This window comes from Ricinus communis, chromosome 8 (genome assembly GCF_019578655.1).
Source record: "Ricinus communis isolate WT05 ecotype wild-type chromosome 8, ASM1957865v1, whole genome shotgun sequence".
In the NCBI taxonomy this organism is placed as follows: domain Eukaryota; kingdom Viridiplantae; phylum Streptophyta; class Magnoliopsida; order Malpighiales; family Euphorbiaceae; genus Ricinus; species Ricinus communis.
In genome coordinates, this window is record NC_063263.1 from 12646246 (window position 1) to 12663143 (window position 16898).

Here is a 16898-nt window from a genome sequence, read left to right on the forward strand (position 1 = left end):
AATACTAATAGATTACAAATGCACATTAAGCAACACTTCAAGGGGAATTTCCAACATAAAGTCAAGTCAATTTGAACCTGACACTTCCAAATACCAGTTCTCAGTGAACTGTTAATCCCGTCATGAAATTGCTTTTCCATTGCACATGCTTCCAGTACTATCGGGTAGCAAACACCAAAACAGCTCATCCAAGTTACAACCCACCTCCACTACCTTATTACCCTCGATGGACATGAACTGATCCAGTCAAGTGATCTAATTGGCTGCCCCAATTCTCATAGAACTGAAAGCAAAAATGCAACGGTACATGATACATGAACTGATGAACATGAAAACAATCTTATCATGTAAGGCAGACAATACTCGAATGACATAAAAAAGACCAATCCAACATCTCAGTAAATATGAAAAATCTTCATCAAACACAAAAGTTAAAGAGTCTAAAATTGTAATTTAGACAATCTCTTGAAACAAAAAGTAGCAGTTGAACTCAGCAAAAAAAGGCTAGCTTAAACTAAACAAACATGTATAGAAAGACATCTAGGTGTTTGTGGCCCTAGTGTAGATCTGCTGGCTGGCATGTGCAGATACCATCCTGATCAAACCTCTTGCCATCAATTCTCTTATTGCCCTCCTTGCAAGTGATCCATTGACCTGTTAGGAACATGTACAGTAGAATGAGAAAAAGGTTCATACAAAATAACTCAGGACTCGTGCTGATTGATACAGTACAAACACGAATTTAGATTAAGAGGAACAACAGCCATGCAGAGTGCAATAGACAGTACAATGTACTTACCCAAGAAGCTCAAGTTAATTTTACTTTTGAAAAAGAACACAAAAAATATGAAATATACAACCAAAATCTTTAAATAGACCAGAGAGTCAAAGTGTATGTCTACAATTTGATTGCTAAACTAGCATTTCAGACTCAATTTCAAGTGGGTTTTGATTGAAACTAATACATTTGAGGGAATTAAATTGATGAAATAGTATATAAAGCCACCACTTTACTAGAAAAACAAATAGTAGTATAAAAAATAAGTGTTATATTTAGAAGTAAATAAAAGAATCAGGGGAAATATTAAACAAAGGAAATCTAAGCTGCACTCCAAATTAATTCAATGGAAACAAGAAAACAAAATCAAAAAACAACATAAAATTTGGTTAATACACTGTTGGCCACAATCACATATTTGATTTTAACATATATAAAAATAAAAACATCAATATAATAGAACCCAGTTAACGCAATCAAACTAAAAAATGTATAAATCCTTAGATATATTAGGATTATAAATTACATTATTAAACCCAAATCAACAAAAATGGCAGTTTTATGTAAATCCATCAGTCATGAACCATCTTCTACAACAATAACAATGAAAACCCAAACGTACATGAAAAAGAAAATGACATAAAAAAGAAAAGGTCTTTTTTTGTGTATTTACCCTTAAACGATCAGAGAGAATAGAGGGAGTGATAAGCTTATACTTAGGAGCTTCAGAGAGAAGCTTATCATAAGTAGCTTGATCAAACAAAACCATATTGTTAACCTTCTCCTTCTGCTTTCCTTTGCTCCACTTCTTCTTCTTCTGTTTCCCTCCTCCTGATTTTGCCGGCTTTGATGATGGTGGTGGTGCCTTATCCTTCTTTGGTGCCTATAACGAAAGAAAGAAAACAAAACAAATATCCATTCATCAAAAACCCAATCTTTTAACACATAACAAGAGAAGATGAGAGAAGACAAGAACATTGATCTCAATCATACCATTGGATCTGATTAGTGGCTGCTGCTGCTGCTGCTCTATGGAAAGGAATAAGAGGACGCACAGCTGCAGCTTATGGGTCTTTATTATCGCTACCGAATTAGGGTTTATTAGGATCTCTATCTCGCCAAAATTAAAACGGCAACGTCTTGTTATTTTGGGTTTCAGACTGCCCTCTTATCCTGCCTATTACAAGCCCAAGCCCAGGCCCAAGTCCAAGCCTGATACACTGACATATTTTTTCTGTTTTTAATAATATATAAATACATAAATATATTGTTAAGTGCGTCTCAATCACAAGTTAAAATAATGAGTTAATAGTCCCATAAGTAATAATTAAAGGCACAGGTGTAACTATTAAAGAAGTAAACTTGTTTGATAATTTTTATGAAATGAGGAATAACTATTAATATGTAATATAAATATTTTTCTAAAGATATTGATTAAAATTATTTATTTAGTAATTAGATTCTCAGTTAATAACATAATTATAAAAAAAGTAATTTTTTAAAATATTAACATCTTTTAACGTAAGGAGGAGGAAGTTAATAAAATTAGATAAAAATGCATACTAAACTAAGATAAATGATATTAAGCTTTTAATGATTAATCTTCAACAAAATATATCCTTAATTATTTTCCACTTGCACATTCAATTTATTTTCATAAGAAATTAAAATTAAAGGGTAAAAGTGCAAACAAAACAATGGATGACACCTTATCAAAAAAGAAAAAGAGATTTTCCTCAAAAAAGGAAAAAAAAAATTAAAAAAAGAATTGTACGAAACAGAGAATTAGAGAAATTTAGAAGAAGATTTTGGTAATAACTATTAAACTATGCATATGAAAGTGTTGTGACAAAATAAGGTAAAGTTCCAACTGTACAGTTTATTTGAGTATATAGACAGATGAAGAGAAAACAATGGGCGCCACTCTCAATTTAAGAAACAGAAACCAAACATAATCATACAGAATCCATTGACTTTTTCTTTTCCATTTATAGACACTTGCAGAGAAAACAGTGGGCATCTCACCGGCAATTTATTGGACTTATTAGTATTGTGCAAGAGACTGCCGGAGAGAGTGAAAATTCTTCCAAGGGAAAGTCCATTCACTCATTTTGCACATCTTACTTGAGGTTTTGGAGAAAATCTAGCAACCATGGTAGGATTTGATGATCCAAATTTTGTTAAGGTTACCTATGCTATGTCTCGTGCGTTTCAGGTGCGTTTGCAAATCTTGGTGTGCTCTTCTTTCTCATCCAAAATTTATTTATAAGAAACTTCTTTTAAGTGGTGAATATCTAAATTATGATAATTCTCCTATGTTGTAGAGAATAAGAAGAAGAAAGGATAAATACACTTTGTATATAATTAAAATTACAAAGAACATATATATAGACTTATTAGCTTAGTAGCCAAGAAGTATTTTGGTAACCTACAACTCTTAAACATCCTACACTTAATATATAAGTTACACACTTAGTGAATATATATATAACTTACATATTTAATAGGTAACTCTTTAACTTCATAACTTAAACATTAAAAACTATACTCAATGATTATTAAATTAAGTTTAGTTTTTCAACACTCCTCCTTAAACTTAATTTCTGATCAAATCGAGTCTTGCTCTTAATCTGGCAAAATTTTCAAACTTTAATACATTGTGAAAATATCAGCAAGTTGATCTTGCCATTTGACATACTTCAGCTCTACTTCCTTCTTACGAATACTTTCTCTGATGAAATGATATCTTGTGTCAATGTGATTGCTCCTATCATGTAAAATAGAATTCTTGCTCAATGCTATAGACGATTTATTATCAACAAAAATATCAATTGATTTTTCGTTTGAAATCAATAGCACCTCTAACACCTTTCTTAACTATGTGGCATGGCAAACACAAGGAGCAGCAACAACATACTCAGCTTCACAAGTTGAAAGAGTTACAATAGATTGTTTCTTTGAACTCCATGTAAAAGCAATCTCCCCAATAGAAAACACAAAACCCGTTGTACTCTTTCGATCATCAACATCACCTCCCCAATCACTATCACTATAGCCTACTAGACTAAAACTTTCTAAAGGTAAGTAAAACAAACCATAATCTGAAGTTCCTTTGACATATCTCAAAATTCTTTTACCAGCCTTCATGTACGAATTTGTTGGTGCCTCCATGTAGCGATTGATAAGTCCTACTCCATAAAGAATATCATGTCTAGTACAAGTTAAATACCTCAAGTTTCCAATAAGTTTTCGAAATAAAGTTGGATTCACCTTCTCAGTATCATCATATCTTGACAGCTTTACTCCACATTCAATTAGTGTGCTGACAGGTTGACATTGCTCCATGCCAAACTCCTTGAAGATCTTTCTTGCATAGCTCTTTTGAGAAATAAAAATGCCATCATTAGTTTGTTTCACTTCAATTCCTAGATAATAAGACATCAACCCTATATCTGTCATCATAAATTCAGCAGCCATCTCCTTTTTGAATTCTTCAATCATTGCTGAATTATTTCCTATAAAGATCAAATCATCAACATACAAGCACACAACAAGAATATCACCATTATCTTTCTTCTTGGCATAAAGAGAATATTCATAAGGACATTTCAGAAAATCTTTCTTCTTGAAATAATCATCAATCTTATTGTACCATGCCCTTGGTGCTTGCTTCAATCCATGCAAAGCTTTCTTCAGTTTTAAAACTTTGTTTGCTTACCCTCTAACAACATATCCGAAAGGTTGTTGTAGATATACTTCTTCTTCTAATTATCCATTCAAAAACACTGATTTCACATCCATTTGGAAAATTTTCCATCTTTTTTGTGCAGCCAAAGCAATGATTAAGCGAGTTGTTTCCAACCGAGCGACTGGTACAAAGACTTCATCATAGTCAATTCCATGTTGTTGGCTGAACCCTTTTACAACAAGTCGAGCCTTGTATTTCTCGACATCTCCTTTTTCATTCTTCTTGATTTTATAAATCCATTTCACACCAACAACTTGCTTGCCTTGGGGAAGACTTGCTAATTTCCAAGTGTCATTCTTTTGAATTGATTTTATTTTGTCATCCATGTCTATTCTCCATTTTTCATTTTTCACCGCTTCTTCAAAATTCATTGGTTTAATATCTGCAAAAAGACAATAATGAACATAATTTGAAACTTCATCAGTGTTAGCATATATGTCCTACAGATTTTCTCATCTTTGTAGGTCTTTTATATGAACTTGAAGGACTTGAATCTCCTTGAATACTTGCTGGAGTTCTTGGAGATGTCAAGTTCTGTAAATAGAATGTTGAACATCTTGATCTGAATCATCAAAAATTGAAAGAAAATTATAATTTTCCGGTTGATTGTCCCAATTCCATCCATCAGCTTTCTCAAACTTGACATCTCGACTCAAGATAATCTTCTTACTTGTCGGATTATACAACTTGTAGCCTTTAGACCTTGCATCATATCCAATAAAAATGAATTTTTCACTTTTGTCATCTAGCTTAATTCTGGTTTCATATGCAACATGAACATAAGCAACATAACCAAAAAATCTAAGATGAGAAAGAGTTGGCTTTCTTCCACTTCATGCTTCCTGTGGTGTAGAGTTCTGCAAACTCCTTGTAGGACATCTGTTACATAGATATACAACACATGCCATAGCTTCAGCCCAAAATTCTCTAGGCATTTGTTTGCTTTTCAACATGCTTTGAGTCATGTTAAGGATGGTTCTGTTCTTGCGCTCCACAGCACCATTTTGCTAAGGTGATCTTGGCACAATCAACAATCTCTGGATGCCATGAGATTCAGAAAAATTATTGAATTGATTTGAAGTGAATTCACCACCTCTATCAGTTCTCAATGCCTTTAAAGAACTTTCACTCTCCTTTTCAACCAACAATTTGAACTTCTTGAATACTTCAAAAGCTTTAGATTTCTGCTTCAAAAAATAAACCCATGTTTTGCGATTGAAATCATCAATAAACAGTAAGAAATATTTATTCTTACTAAAAGAAGTTAGATTAATTGGACCACATATGTCTGCGTGGACAAGTTCAAGAGGCTTCGATGCTCTTGAAGATGATTCCTTTAGAAAACTGTGTCTGAATTGCTTTCCGTACATGCATCCTTCACACAACTGATTAGGATGATCAATGAAAGATAGACCATGAACCATTCTCCCTTGAGCCAATTGCTTCAAGCTGTTGAAATTCAAATGACCCAGCCTTTGATGCCAAAGCTAGGATGAATCAAATGCACTTGCCTTTAAACACTTCATATAATTAGATTGAAGTTTAAGAATAAACATTCTATTTTTTGTCATCTCAACCTTAGCAATCAGATTATTTTGTTATCTTTCATCACCAATGCACCATTCTTCAAGTAGATATCGAATTGTTTCTCCAAAAGTTAGCTTACACATTCACTTTTATTTCTGGAACATAATATACATCAGTAATGAACTGATGTGAGCCATTCTTGGCTTGAATCAAGATATCACCTTTGCCTTTGTAAACTATCTTTTTTATCATCTGCAAATGAAATACTACCATTATATGATTCATCAATGGTCACGAATAAATTTTTCTTGCCTGTCATATGGTTGCTTGCCCCTGTATCCAAGAACCATGATTCTTGATCTTTGCCTTCATTCCCATCAGATGAGAATAACAAAGTAGGTTGTTCATATTCTTTACCTTTGGCACAAAATACTTTGTCTTCTTTAACAGCTCCATATCTGCATTCATTTGCATAATGACCATATTTCTCACAATTACAGCATTGTACTTCACCTCTTTAATTCCAAGAACCTCTTACACGTCCTCGTGATGATTGCCTTTGATTTGAATCTGAATAGTTTGAATTTCCACCAAATCTTCCTCTTCCTCTTCCTCTTAAATTACCTCGACCACGGCTATGAAATCTGCCGCCTCTTCCTCTTCCTCTTTGTGATTCTTCATTTGCATTATCTTTTTCTTTCAAAGACAGCTTTGAGAAAAGAACTTGTGATTGAGGTTCTTTCTCCTTCATTTTTTCTTCATGTGCTTGTAATGATCCCAACAACTGATCAACAATCATGGATTCTAAATCATTTGATTCTTCAATTGCCACAATAATATAATCAAACTTCGAATCTAAAGATCTCAAGCTCTTTTCAATCATACAAACATCCTCCATTTTCTCGCCATATCTTCTCAATTGATTGACAATAATCAAAACTCTAGTGAAATAATCTGAAATTGTTTCAGAATTTTTCATCTTGAGAGATTCAAACTCTCCTCTCAAGGTTTGATGACAAACTTTAATAACCTTATCAACTCATTTGAAAGAAGTTTCTAAGATCTACCATGCTTCTCTAGCACTTGTAGCATTTGAAACTTTCTCAAACATACTCTCATCCAAACACATATCGATTAGAGTCAATGCTTGTTGATCTCTCTTTCTTGATTTTTGTAACGCTTCCTTCTGAATTTGAGGCAATTCATTCTTGTCTTCAGGTTGTTTCAATCTTTTTTCAACAATTTTCCACATATCTTGCGATCCTAGCAAGGCTTTCATACGAATACACCAATTATCATAACTCTCTTTCGTAAGTTTGGAAAATTAAAAAGGAAATAAGTCATTGCTCATCATCTTTCTTCTTTCCTTTTTTTTACTCTCTTTTCACTTTTTTTGTTGTTGCTCTGATACCACTTTGTTGTAGAGAATAAGAAGAAGAAAGGAAAAACACACTTGTATATAATTGAAATTACAAAGAACATATATATAGACTTATTATCTTAGTCGCCAAGAAGTCTTTTGGTAACCTACAACTTTTAAACATCCTACACTTAATATATAAGTTACACACTTAATGAATATATATATTACATATTTAATAAATGACTCTTTAACTTCATAACTTAAACATTAAAGACTATTCAATGATTATTAAATTAAATTTAGTTTTTCAACAATCTCATCCTGTTGTTGTTAAAATGTCAAGATATTAGCACCAGGAATTATTTTCTCTATATTCTCCTGTGATACATTTGAAATGTTTGCCCCTCAGGAGATACCATATCCTAAAGATATTATGGAGAACATGTCAGATCTATCAATTGTAGGTTCTTCTTCTAATGGCTTCATTTGTCTTCGTGATATATATGATCCTGATATTGTTTTAAGCAACTGGAAGGACTGTTATGAAACTGATTGTAATATGATTCTATGGAACCCTTTAACTTCTGCGATTAAGATTATTCCACAATCTAATGCTTCGCGTCCTCCAAATAGTATTGATACTAGATTGGTGCTAGCTGAATTTGAATTTGACAGAAAAACTAATGATTGCAAGATACTGAAGACGTTTTTGGTCTATCAAAGTGGGCCGGAAAGTGATTACTATGTTGAACTATATAGCCTAAGGAATGATTCATGGAGAACAGTTGATGCTGTTGTGCCCTTCTGTACTCTATCCCTTTCATTGGTGGACTAAGGATGAAAATGGTCAACATCAAATTGTTTCTTTTGACTTCCGCGATGAAATATTCAAAACATCACCTCTACCTGATGCTGTCAGTACCTGCTATAGATTCTGGACGTTTTTCTGTTTGAGTGAATATGTGGCTCTGCTCCTCTCTTCTGATTGTTCATTCGGTGTAGAGTTCATTGATATATGGATAATCTATGAATATGGCGTGAAAGAATCATGGACTAAACTGTTCACTGTATCATCCCTTCCATGTGTAGAGAGACCATTAGGGTTTTGGAGAAATGGGGAGTTGTTTATGGCCACTTGGAGTGGTCAACTACTCATATGGAACCCCGGTACAGAAATAATTACCGAGTTTCAAATTGATGGTGTGCCAGAACCCTTGCAAATTGTCGCTTTTAATGGAGGGCCCAATTCCATCGAAGCTTAGAAAGAAAATATAAGCAGAGGCAAAGCTGAGATGCAACTATTTTATGACAGTGCATTATTAGAGATTGCTGTAATTCTTTTTTATTCAGAGATGTGATTTTATAAATTTCTATAATCAGTCATTTTATGTATCATCATGCGTCTTAGTTGTTGTGAATGCGATAATAATTATGAAGCTCAATTGGTTAAAGTCATCTTTTAAAGTTTTGAAATAGAATGAAACTTAAATTTGGTCTTCGCACACAACATTAGATAACTGTTAGAATAACTGATATAAATTGATGCCCATCCAGTCATGGTGATGAGAAGGTGCAATACACATATTTTTGAGTATCCAAAAATCAGTTATCTTGTAAAAGAAATATCTCAGCGGATCCAAGTAGACTTGATTGGTTTTGATATTTAAGTTAGTCTCATAGATCATAATTTGTTGAGAAAACATCTAGCTAGTTGTAGTTACAATTATGTATCTATATGTCACAAATTAAGCTACTGCAGGAGGTAAACGAATTCCATGAATTATGGTATATATCATTACTCATTCAACAATAGTGTCATACTGTCAATCTATTGAGCTACAAAACAGAAAATCAATGGATCTGAAAGATTTTGGTACAAAATGGGCATTATACTTTGTTTTGACATTTTAATTTCTGAAATTATAAATTTTAATTTAGTTCTACTCTAGCCCTAAAGAGCATGGATTCAATTGTCAAATTTTGTAGTTCTATTTTTAAATTTTGCCCAACATATTATAAATGGTCCACAAAAAGTTCAGGACATAAATTTATACAATAAACACCTAGCTAGATTTCGAACAGTCACGAAAATTTGTCCAAGCTATAGCTGAATTTGCTCCATATACTTTAACAAATTAACTTTATTTGTTTGTTTGTTTTAGTGATGAACATGTACAATTTTCAAGCTTTTGACATAATCCGCACCGCTTGCTTTGCTGCAGTACACCAGGTCTAGCAAGTTGAGTGGATGCTTATAGACCTCAACATTTACAATTTCAAACAACCTCTGGGTCCTAGATAAGTAAATTGCACTGCTACTGAATACCATTAATTAGATTTAGTTGCTTTATAATTAGGGGTGTTGTAACTTTTTCTGATCAGTCACTTTTTTCATATTGCTACTCTAACAACACTTGTTTATAAATTAACTTCATCTAAACGCTAGAGGAATGTTACATCAGTATTGCAAACAGTTTATTTTATTTCATGCAATTGACATTTGATAACAATGTCATTATTATAAAATATTACAATGGACCTTATTTTCAAACTTGGGAGATGGAGGAGGTGTTTCAGAGACAACTTTTGGATTATGCAGAAGGAAATTTAATTTTCGGTTGTGAACATCCACATCCGATGTCAGTACTTCGTTGAAATTTTTCGAATTGTTTTCCAGCTTTATTGACGCACAATCGAATCTCGTGCAATTGGATTTCTCCTTTTGTATTGACATTACACTTGATCGAGGGTTCTAGTTGTAATGGCTGCTTGTTTTGAGCTATCTTGACGGCTTTTTTTATGTCAACAATTCTATAGTTTTTGTTATCTGGTCGGATTCCTGTTTTGCAAAAAGTCAAAATACTACAGTAAATAATTAAAGCCAGATTGGAGAAAGGAAATGTTAAAGCCAAATTCATTCACTATATAATTTATAGTGTATTACCTGCATTGTCAAGTGTTTTCAGGATATTTATTCCTTTAACTAAGTTAATTGAATTCTTGAAGTAATCCGCCAACTTTAAGCCGGAGCAAGTACCGTGTTTCTGCCATTCACGACTCCAAAAGTTTGTATTGTCTCCTCTAAGAAGATCTGGCCAACATGTACTGAGGTCGTTGATAACAGCTTTAGTCAACTGCTCAAAGGGAAAAAATACATTATGAAAAATACAGTAATGGAAGTGATCCGAGTAAATATGTGTCCAAGATTGTACCTTTCCATTATCAAATGGCACCGAGTTGCAGTAAGTTGGAGATGGTCCTACGTTTTTTGCTGGCCACAAGCCGTGCAATGTGAAGTTGGATATGCGCTGTTTGCATTGTGCAGGAGGATGACCACTGCATGTGGCCGGAGGCCATTGCATGGCCAAGTAAAAGAAGTCAAAATCTGAAGCTGCACCCAAGTTTATCGTTTCCTCTGCATAATGATACACAATAAAGCAATTAAGATTCAGTTAAAAGGAACCTTTTGTAATTATATCTTACAACGAAAACTTACCTGCATTGATAAAAGGGACGAGCGAGAAAAATACTACTAGGGAATAAACTGATTTAAGAGTTGCCTTAGCCATGATTCCTTTTTCGCTCTGACTTGTGACAAATGCTCAGATGATGTGAAGGGTGCAGAAATGGTTTGGGGTATTTATAGCTAAAGGTTAGATGCATTGATAAGTTAAGAGTTGCAGCCAAGTTTTTCTTAATGGTGATTATTTAATTATAAGAATGAGCTTCCTTTTAGAGAATATTTGTAAAAAAAATGACACTCTATCTATATAAATAAATTATATTTATAGTTATTAAATTTTATACTTTACAATAAATAGATATTTTCAATTTATAATTAAATAGTTACTGAATTTTATTTTTAGTAATATCAATGAATATTTTTGAAAAATATGAAGAACATGAGCAGTCATTAAGTTTTACACTTTATAATAAAATGTAAATTTTAATTCTAAAAAATATATAAATAGTAATTTTTTGTAACAAATTAAATGTTTGATATCTTTTTATGATTACCAGTTAGAAAATAATCGATGTAATGAATAGTGTTGTAAATATTAATAAAATAGAAATCAAAGTTACGGCATGCTCCACATAATAATGATTATTTAATTAATCACTGTAAATTTATTCATGTAATGAGTTGCGATTATCACTATCAAGTATTTTAAGCGTATTATACCAAACAATGAGAGAGTAATATGAATTTTAATTTTTATTACTATTTTATGATTGTATAACTATTTTCATTGTCATTTATTCTTTTCCAGGTATAATATAAAGGAGTAGCCGAAAGAATTATTTATACCTATCGTTATTGATAAAACAATGGTGCCCCACTGCCAATCTACTGGACCAATTGGAATTGTACAGAACAGAAAATCAATACTATCTAGAAGATTTGGTGATGGATATATCTATATGTGCAGGATCAAATGATAGCTCTCAAGAATAACTCATTTTGGCTATTTCACTCGGTGATTTGGAGAAGAAAACTATGTACTACGGTTAATAATGAGGGCATTTTGGCTGTTCCCTCTTCATGAATTTTTAAATAGGCTCCAGTTCTATCCTTTTCTTTATTGAAATGACTAACTGTCCACATTTTTGTTCAATTAATTGAAGTTACAACTTTGTTGTTAACTCCAAGAAAAGAATAGCATGCCCAAGAGGAGGGCTTTAGGAATTATGCATGCACTTAAATGAAATTGGTAGGCTGGTAGAAGTTTCAAGAGTTCTTATATTTGTAGAAATAGAAAAATTGACTCGTTCACATCATGTTATTTATAGATAAATTTAATTATATAATAGTACATATTTATGATATAATAAACTAAAATTTATCAAAAACAAAATTATAGAGTATTTGAACATTAATTAGATGTTATTTTTCTAATAAAGTTGTTTACTAACATTAAATAATGCTAATACACACATTTAACTGTTAGTAATAATGTATAAAATATAACCGGATGCTAGAACTAAAATTTAAAATTAAAATAATAATTATTAAGATTATAAAGACAGTAATATACAAATATACGGACAATACAATAATAAAATTGGATATAGATATAAGAAAAGTAGGACGACAATAATTTAAGAATTTTTGAATTCAAAGAGAGACACAAAAGCATCAATTTTGACAGACCAACATACTGAGATTAAGACACCAATAAAGAGAAATTAAGACATCAGAAATACGAAACTTATGTATCACACAATCTCCTTAAAACATATTTGCCCCTCACTGTTGGTGTTTAAAGATGGTATGACGTCTATTTTTCAGGATAAACGAACTAACACAGTTAATAAATGCCACAATAACTATATAAATATATTTAAACTTTATCACACTAGAAGAGAAGATAGAATGATCTAATTTTTTACACCTTGAATGAAATAAATATGGATGATATATATAAAAGGAATAACTAATATAGGAAAACGACATTTGACATTATTTGAGATATTTGATATATCATGATTAATTATAATTAATCCATGATTTTTTACATATCAAAATTAATTCACGATTTTTAGCATATCATAATTAATTCACCATTAATCCATAACCTTTGATATATTATATGACTTCCGGTATTTCACGTGATTTTTCCATGTCAACATTCAATGGTATGTATCATTCACCCATGATTCATTTTGAGTGAACTCTCCTCAAAATGAGTCATTATGTGCGTCACCAATATTGCCAATTTTCCAACATTAACTTCACAAATAAGTAATCATTTTGACTGAACTAAACTGCTATTCTCGTAACAAAGATCATCCACGTTACATTTTCAAGAAAATTTATTTAATTAATAATTTAACATATTAAAAACAATTCTAAGAAAGTATTCCTAAACATAATATGATATTCAAATTTATATTTAACTATTTACATAAATTTATGTTAACTTTTTCAAATTAAGTATATAATATTTTTTTAATTATATATGAATAGAACTAACAAAAACATAAATAAAATGTTGCAATTAATACTATAAATAAAGTTGATATATTGTTATGCTATATATGCATGAGTAATATGTGGTACATTACTTCTACTTCTCATTCTAGAAAGGAAAAGAAAAAAGACATTTGCAGCTTTTGCTATAGTATCATGTTAATGTAAATTCATATTCAATGCTATCTATAATAATATATAATAAATAGTATATTCATGCTTTATATTTGAAAGAGAAAATCAAGCCTCTATTATTGAATATTATTTTAATAATTTTTTATACAGAATGTAGCACTTGTTGGTAATACTATGTACATCAATTTATTTGTTCGTGAAGTATTAACCTATGTTAATAGTTTGAATGTAACTATTAATATAACTTCAATGCTATATAACCATATTCTTACTTTTTTTATAGTATTTTGTAGTTTTATGTTTATTTAAAAAAGGTATTATGTATCAAAATGTTAATTATAGTGGTGGCAATAAACATTTTACAATTAATAAATTAAATTTATTTTCATAATCTAAATTTTTCAACAAAGTAGCTATTTAAACTGTGATCATGAGCAAATGTATAAATATACTCCTGAAAGATAAATGGGTATAGGAAGTTATTTTTTCGAGATCTATCTAGTTTTAAATATCTTTGATATTCCTCCATTTTTTTATTTGAAATTAAATTGGATTGAAGCAAGGATAGAGGATTTTTTTTTTATTGGGTTTGTTAATGAGTATATAAACACAATTAATTATGATAAAATATTAAATAATTTTCAGCAATTATTATTTTACCATAATTACGGCAATATGGTAAAGGTATTTGGTCATGAGAATTGGATCAATTGAGATTGGTTAGACATGGATTGTATTTATTATAACACGGTGAAGAATGATAAGTGAAGTTTTAATAATAAATATGATTAATATATTTTCATTATCTTGATTAGGGAACAATGAAATATTTATTTGTGAGAATTGAATCAATTGAGAATGATTAGACATATATTACATCGACCTTGGTATGGTAAAGAATTTGTTATCATAAATTTAATCAATTAAGGATGATTGTATATTTTGATTATCTTAATTAGATCAAAAGAAAGTATTTGTTCATAGATATTGGCTCAATTGATAATTATTAGATATAGATGTGAAAATTTATTTTGTAGTAATTAAAAGAATTAAGAATGTATATAAAAAGATGATTCATGTATAGAATTAAAGTTATATCTAAAATAACAAACTTAGAAAATAAAAAATAAAAAAAATGATACTAACCATATATATTTAATAAATAAGTAAAAAAAAAAATTGTTTTGTGATAAATGAAAGTTGAACCAGTCTTTAAGTCTTGTCAATAATTGCTTTAACAACAAATTACTACCTAATCTTAATTTAATTTAAACTCTCATTTATTTATTTATATAGTAGATAATTTTAGGTAATGTTTTATAAAAAAAAGGTAATATATGGGATTCAAGTTGAAGTCTTCAAATTCCATCATCTTTTTCTTGATTTACATTGATCCGAACAAAAAAAAGGGAAAAAAATAACAATTGCCATATATAACTAAAGTTTTTTTTAGCTAAATCATTACATTAACTACAAAAATTAACTCTTTATAACTATATATAATTTTAGTAAATTGTTAGATCACAAAACTAATCATATATTGCAAAATATATCAAATTTGTTATGATATTTTAATTTCATGGAAATAATTATTTAGCTATAATGTTTTAGCCATAGTAAAAATATTATAGTGAATTGTTTTAATTTACTACAAATATTAAAAAATACTAGCAAATAATAATTATATAATCATAGTATTAGTCTCACAAATTAATTAGTGACAAACTAATAAATAACTATTAAAAGGTTATTTTTAAATATATAGCATATGTAACTGTAGTAAATATTGTACCTTGAGTGGCTAAATGATTACAAACTTTTTTCTGAAATTGAAAAAAAAAAGATATTATTGTGTGTGTGTGTGTTTGATTGACAATTTTCTTTTAAAATGAAAAATACATGTAATGTGCCATATATTATTTGTGCATGATATAGGATTAGTAGCAATATTTTATTCTTGTTCTTTAATCCCTATTTCGTGTGAACATTAATAAAATATTATATTAAATTAAACAAATTAATAACTAAAAAAAGATATCTCTACGCAGAATATAGCCATCAAGATTTATCCAAAATTAAAAGCTGTAGATGTATAATTAAATGCCTACATCCTTCAGTTAGATAAATGATGATTCAATCTGAGTGGATAATTTTCGACATGACCCACTTGTGCAAAAATATATGATAAGTAGTAATTTGAGATTAGATTTAAAGATAAACACCTTTAGATCAGTCTATTTATGATATATTAAATTTTAAACGAATTAACCGGTTTAACGCATTAAAAATGCAAAGTCGAAAAATTTAATTAGCTAGATCAATATATATTTTAAATTTGAAAATATTATGTCTAATGATTTAATATTAAGTATTTTCAAAATTTTGATTAGTGATAAATTTTATTAGGGAGGATAAACTGCTATTGCATTTATTTTTTTTTGTTAATCTTCATGAGTATATTCTAATTCTATTTTTTATCTCTCATATTTTCAACATTATTAATAAATGGATTATATTCACATTAAATATATTTTATATTATAGGCATGTCTCAATACAATCACTCTAATCCAAATATACCAGCCTTAGTCTACTACTATTTTACCAAATAAAACATTACAAATAATTAACAATTATAATAAATATAACAATTACACATCAATGCTACATATATTAAAGGTTATATATATGTATATAAATTCAAACAATTAACTGAACCGTTAATTTTTTTATGTGTAAAATTAAAATTGAAGCTAAAAATTAAAAAAAAAATTTAGATATGTTATTTTTGCAGTTTGATTTTTTTTATTCTCGACCAATTCTTCGGTTTCTTCAATTTTTTTTGGTGACCCGTAATATATAGTATTAAAAAGATTTAATATTATATATTAAAAAAATATCAATGGAGTAAAATAAAAGATAACCGATATTATATATATATATATATATTTTCTTTGAGCAGTGGGGACAAGTGGCCTCATTGCCGCCCTCTTAAATCCGCCCATGTTAATTAGGATGTATATGTTAGCAGAGTTTCACAAATTAGGATAAATTAATAATAATAAAACGAATAAATACAATAGAGTTACAAGTTTTCCTATTTTCTTTTAGAAAAACAATATACATTCTGTGCGGCCTATTCTTTTTTTCCTTCAGTTAATATCTCAACAACAAAAGAGAAAGAGAAGAAATATATATATACTCTTCAAGAAACTTTCCAACATCTCTTAGCAGAAAAAACCATAGATTCCAACAACTTTCATGATTGTGTTCCTGAAACTGATTGACTTATTTTGTTTCAAGTCTTAAACAATGAACTGATTAATCCTTGATATGTTTCTTTTGTTTGTTTTTTGAGCTTTTCTTCCCTTATTTGT

The 16898-nt window shown here is 29.9% G+C and overlaps 3 protein-coding genes across 4 annotated transcripts; 1 reads left to right on the forward strand and 2 right to left on the reverse strand.

Moving 5' to 3' along the window:
* Positions 1 to 368: 368 nt before the first annotated feature.
* Positions 369 to 1926, reverse strand: LOC8285336 (40S ribosomal protein S25-2). The gene is made up of 3 exons (XM_002512880.4): positions 1772 to 1926; positions 1452 to 1661; positions 369 to 654 (listed from the first exon to the last, which is right to left on the reverse strand). Exons 1-3 carry the CDS (start codon positions 1772 to 1774, stop codon positions 541 to 543), a joined length of 327 nt encoding a protein of 108 aa, XP_002512926.1. The 5' UTR covers positions 1775 to 1926; the 3' UTR covers positions 369 to 540.
* A 90-nt stretch (positions 1927 to 2016) lies between these two features.
* Positions 2017 to 8787, forward strand: LOC125370979. Of its 2 annotated transcripts, none has more exons than XR_007217108.1 (2): positions 2017 to 2993; positions 8092 to 8787. XR_007217108.1 is itself a non-coding variant. In XM_048378489.1 (2 exons), exons 1-2 carry the CDS (start codon positions 2931 to 2933, stop codon positions 8249 to 8251), a joined length of 489 nt encoding a protein of 162 aa, XP_048234446.1. In that variant the 5' UTR covers positions 2017 to 2930; the 3' UTR covers positions 8252 to 8787. The 2 variants fall into 2 exon arrangements, 1 of the variants encoding a protein (XP_048234446.1); XM_048378489.1 differs by having other exon boundaries at positions 7826 to 8787.
* A 1146-nt stretch (positions 8788 to 9933) lies between these two features.
* LOC8285338 (extracellular ribonuclease LE) lies at positions 9934 to 11009 on the reverse strand. The gene is made up of 4 exons (XM_002512882.4): positions 10913 to 11009; positions 10629 to 10831; positions 10361 to 10550; positions 9934 to 10255 (listed from the first exon to the last, which is right to left on the reverse strand). Exons 1-4 carry the CDS (start codon positions 10983 to 10985, stop codon positions 10008 to 10010), a joined length of 714 nt encoding a protein of 237 aa, XP_002512928.1. The 5' UTR covers positions 10986 to 11009; the 3' UTR covers positions 9934 to 10007.
* Positions 11010 to 16898: the final 5889 nt, after the last annotated feature.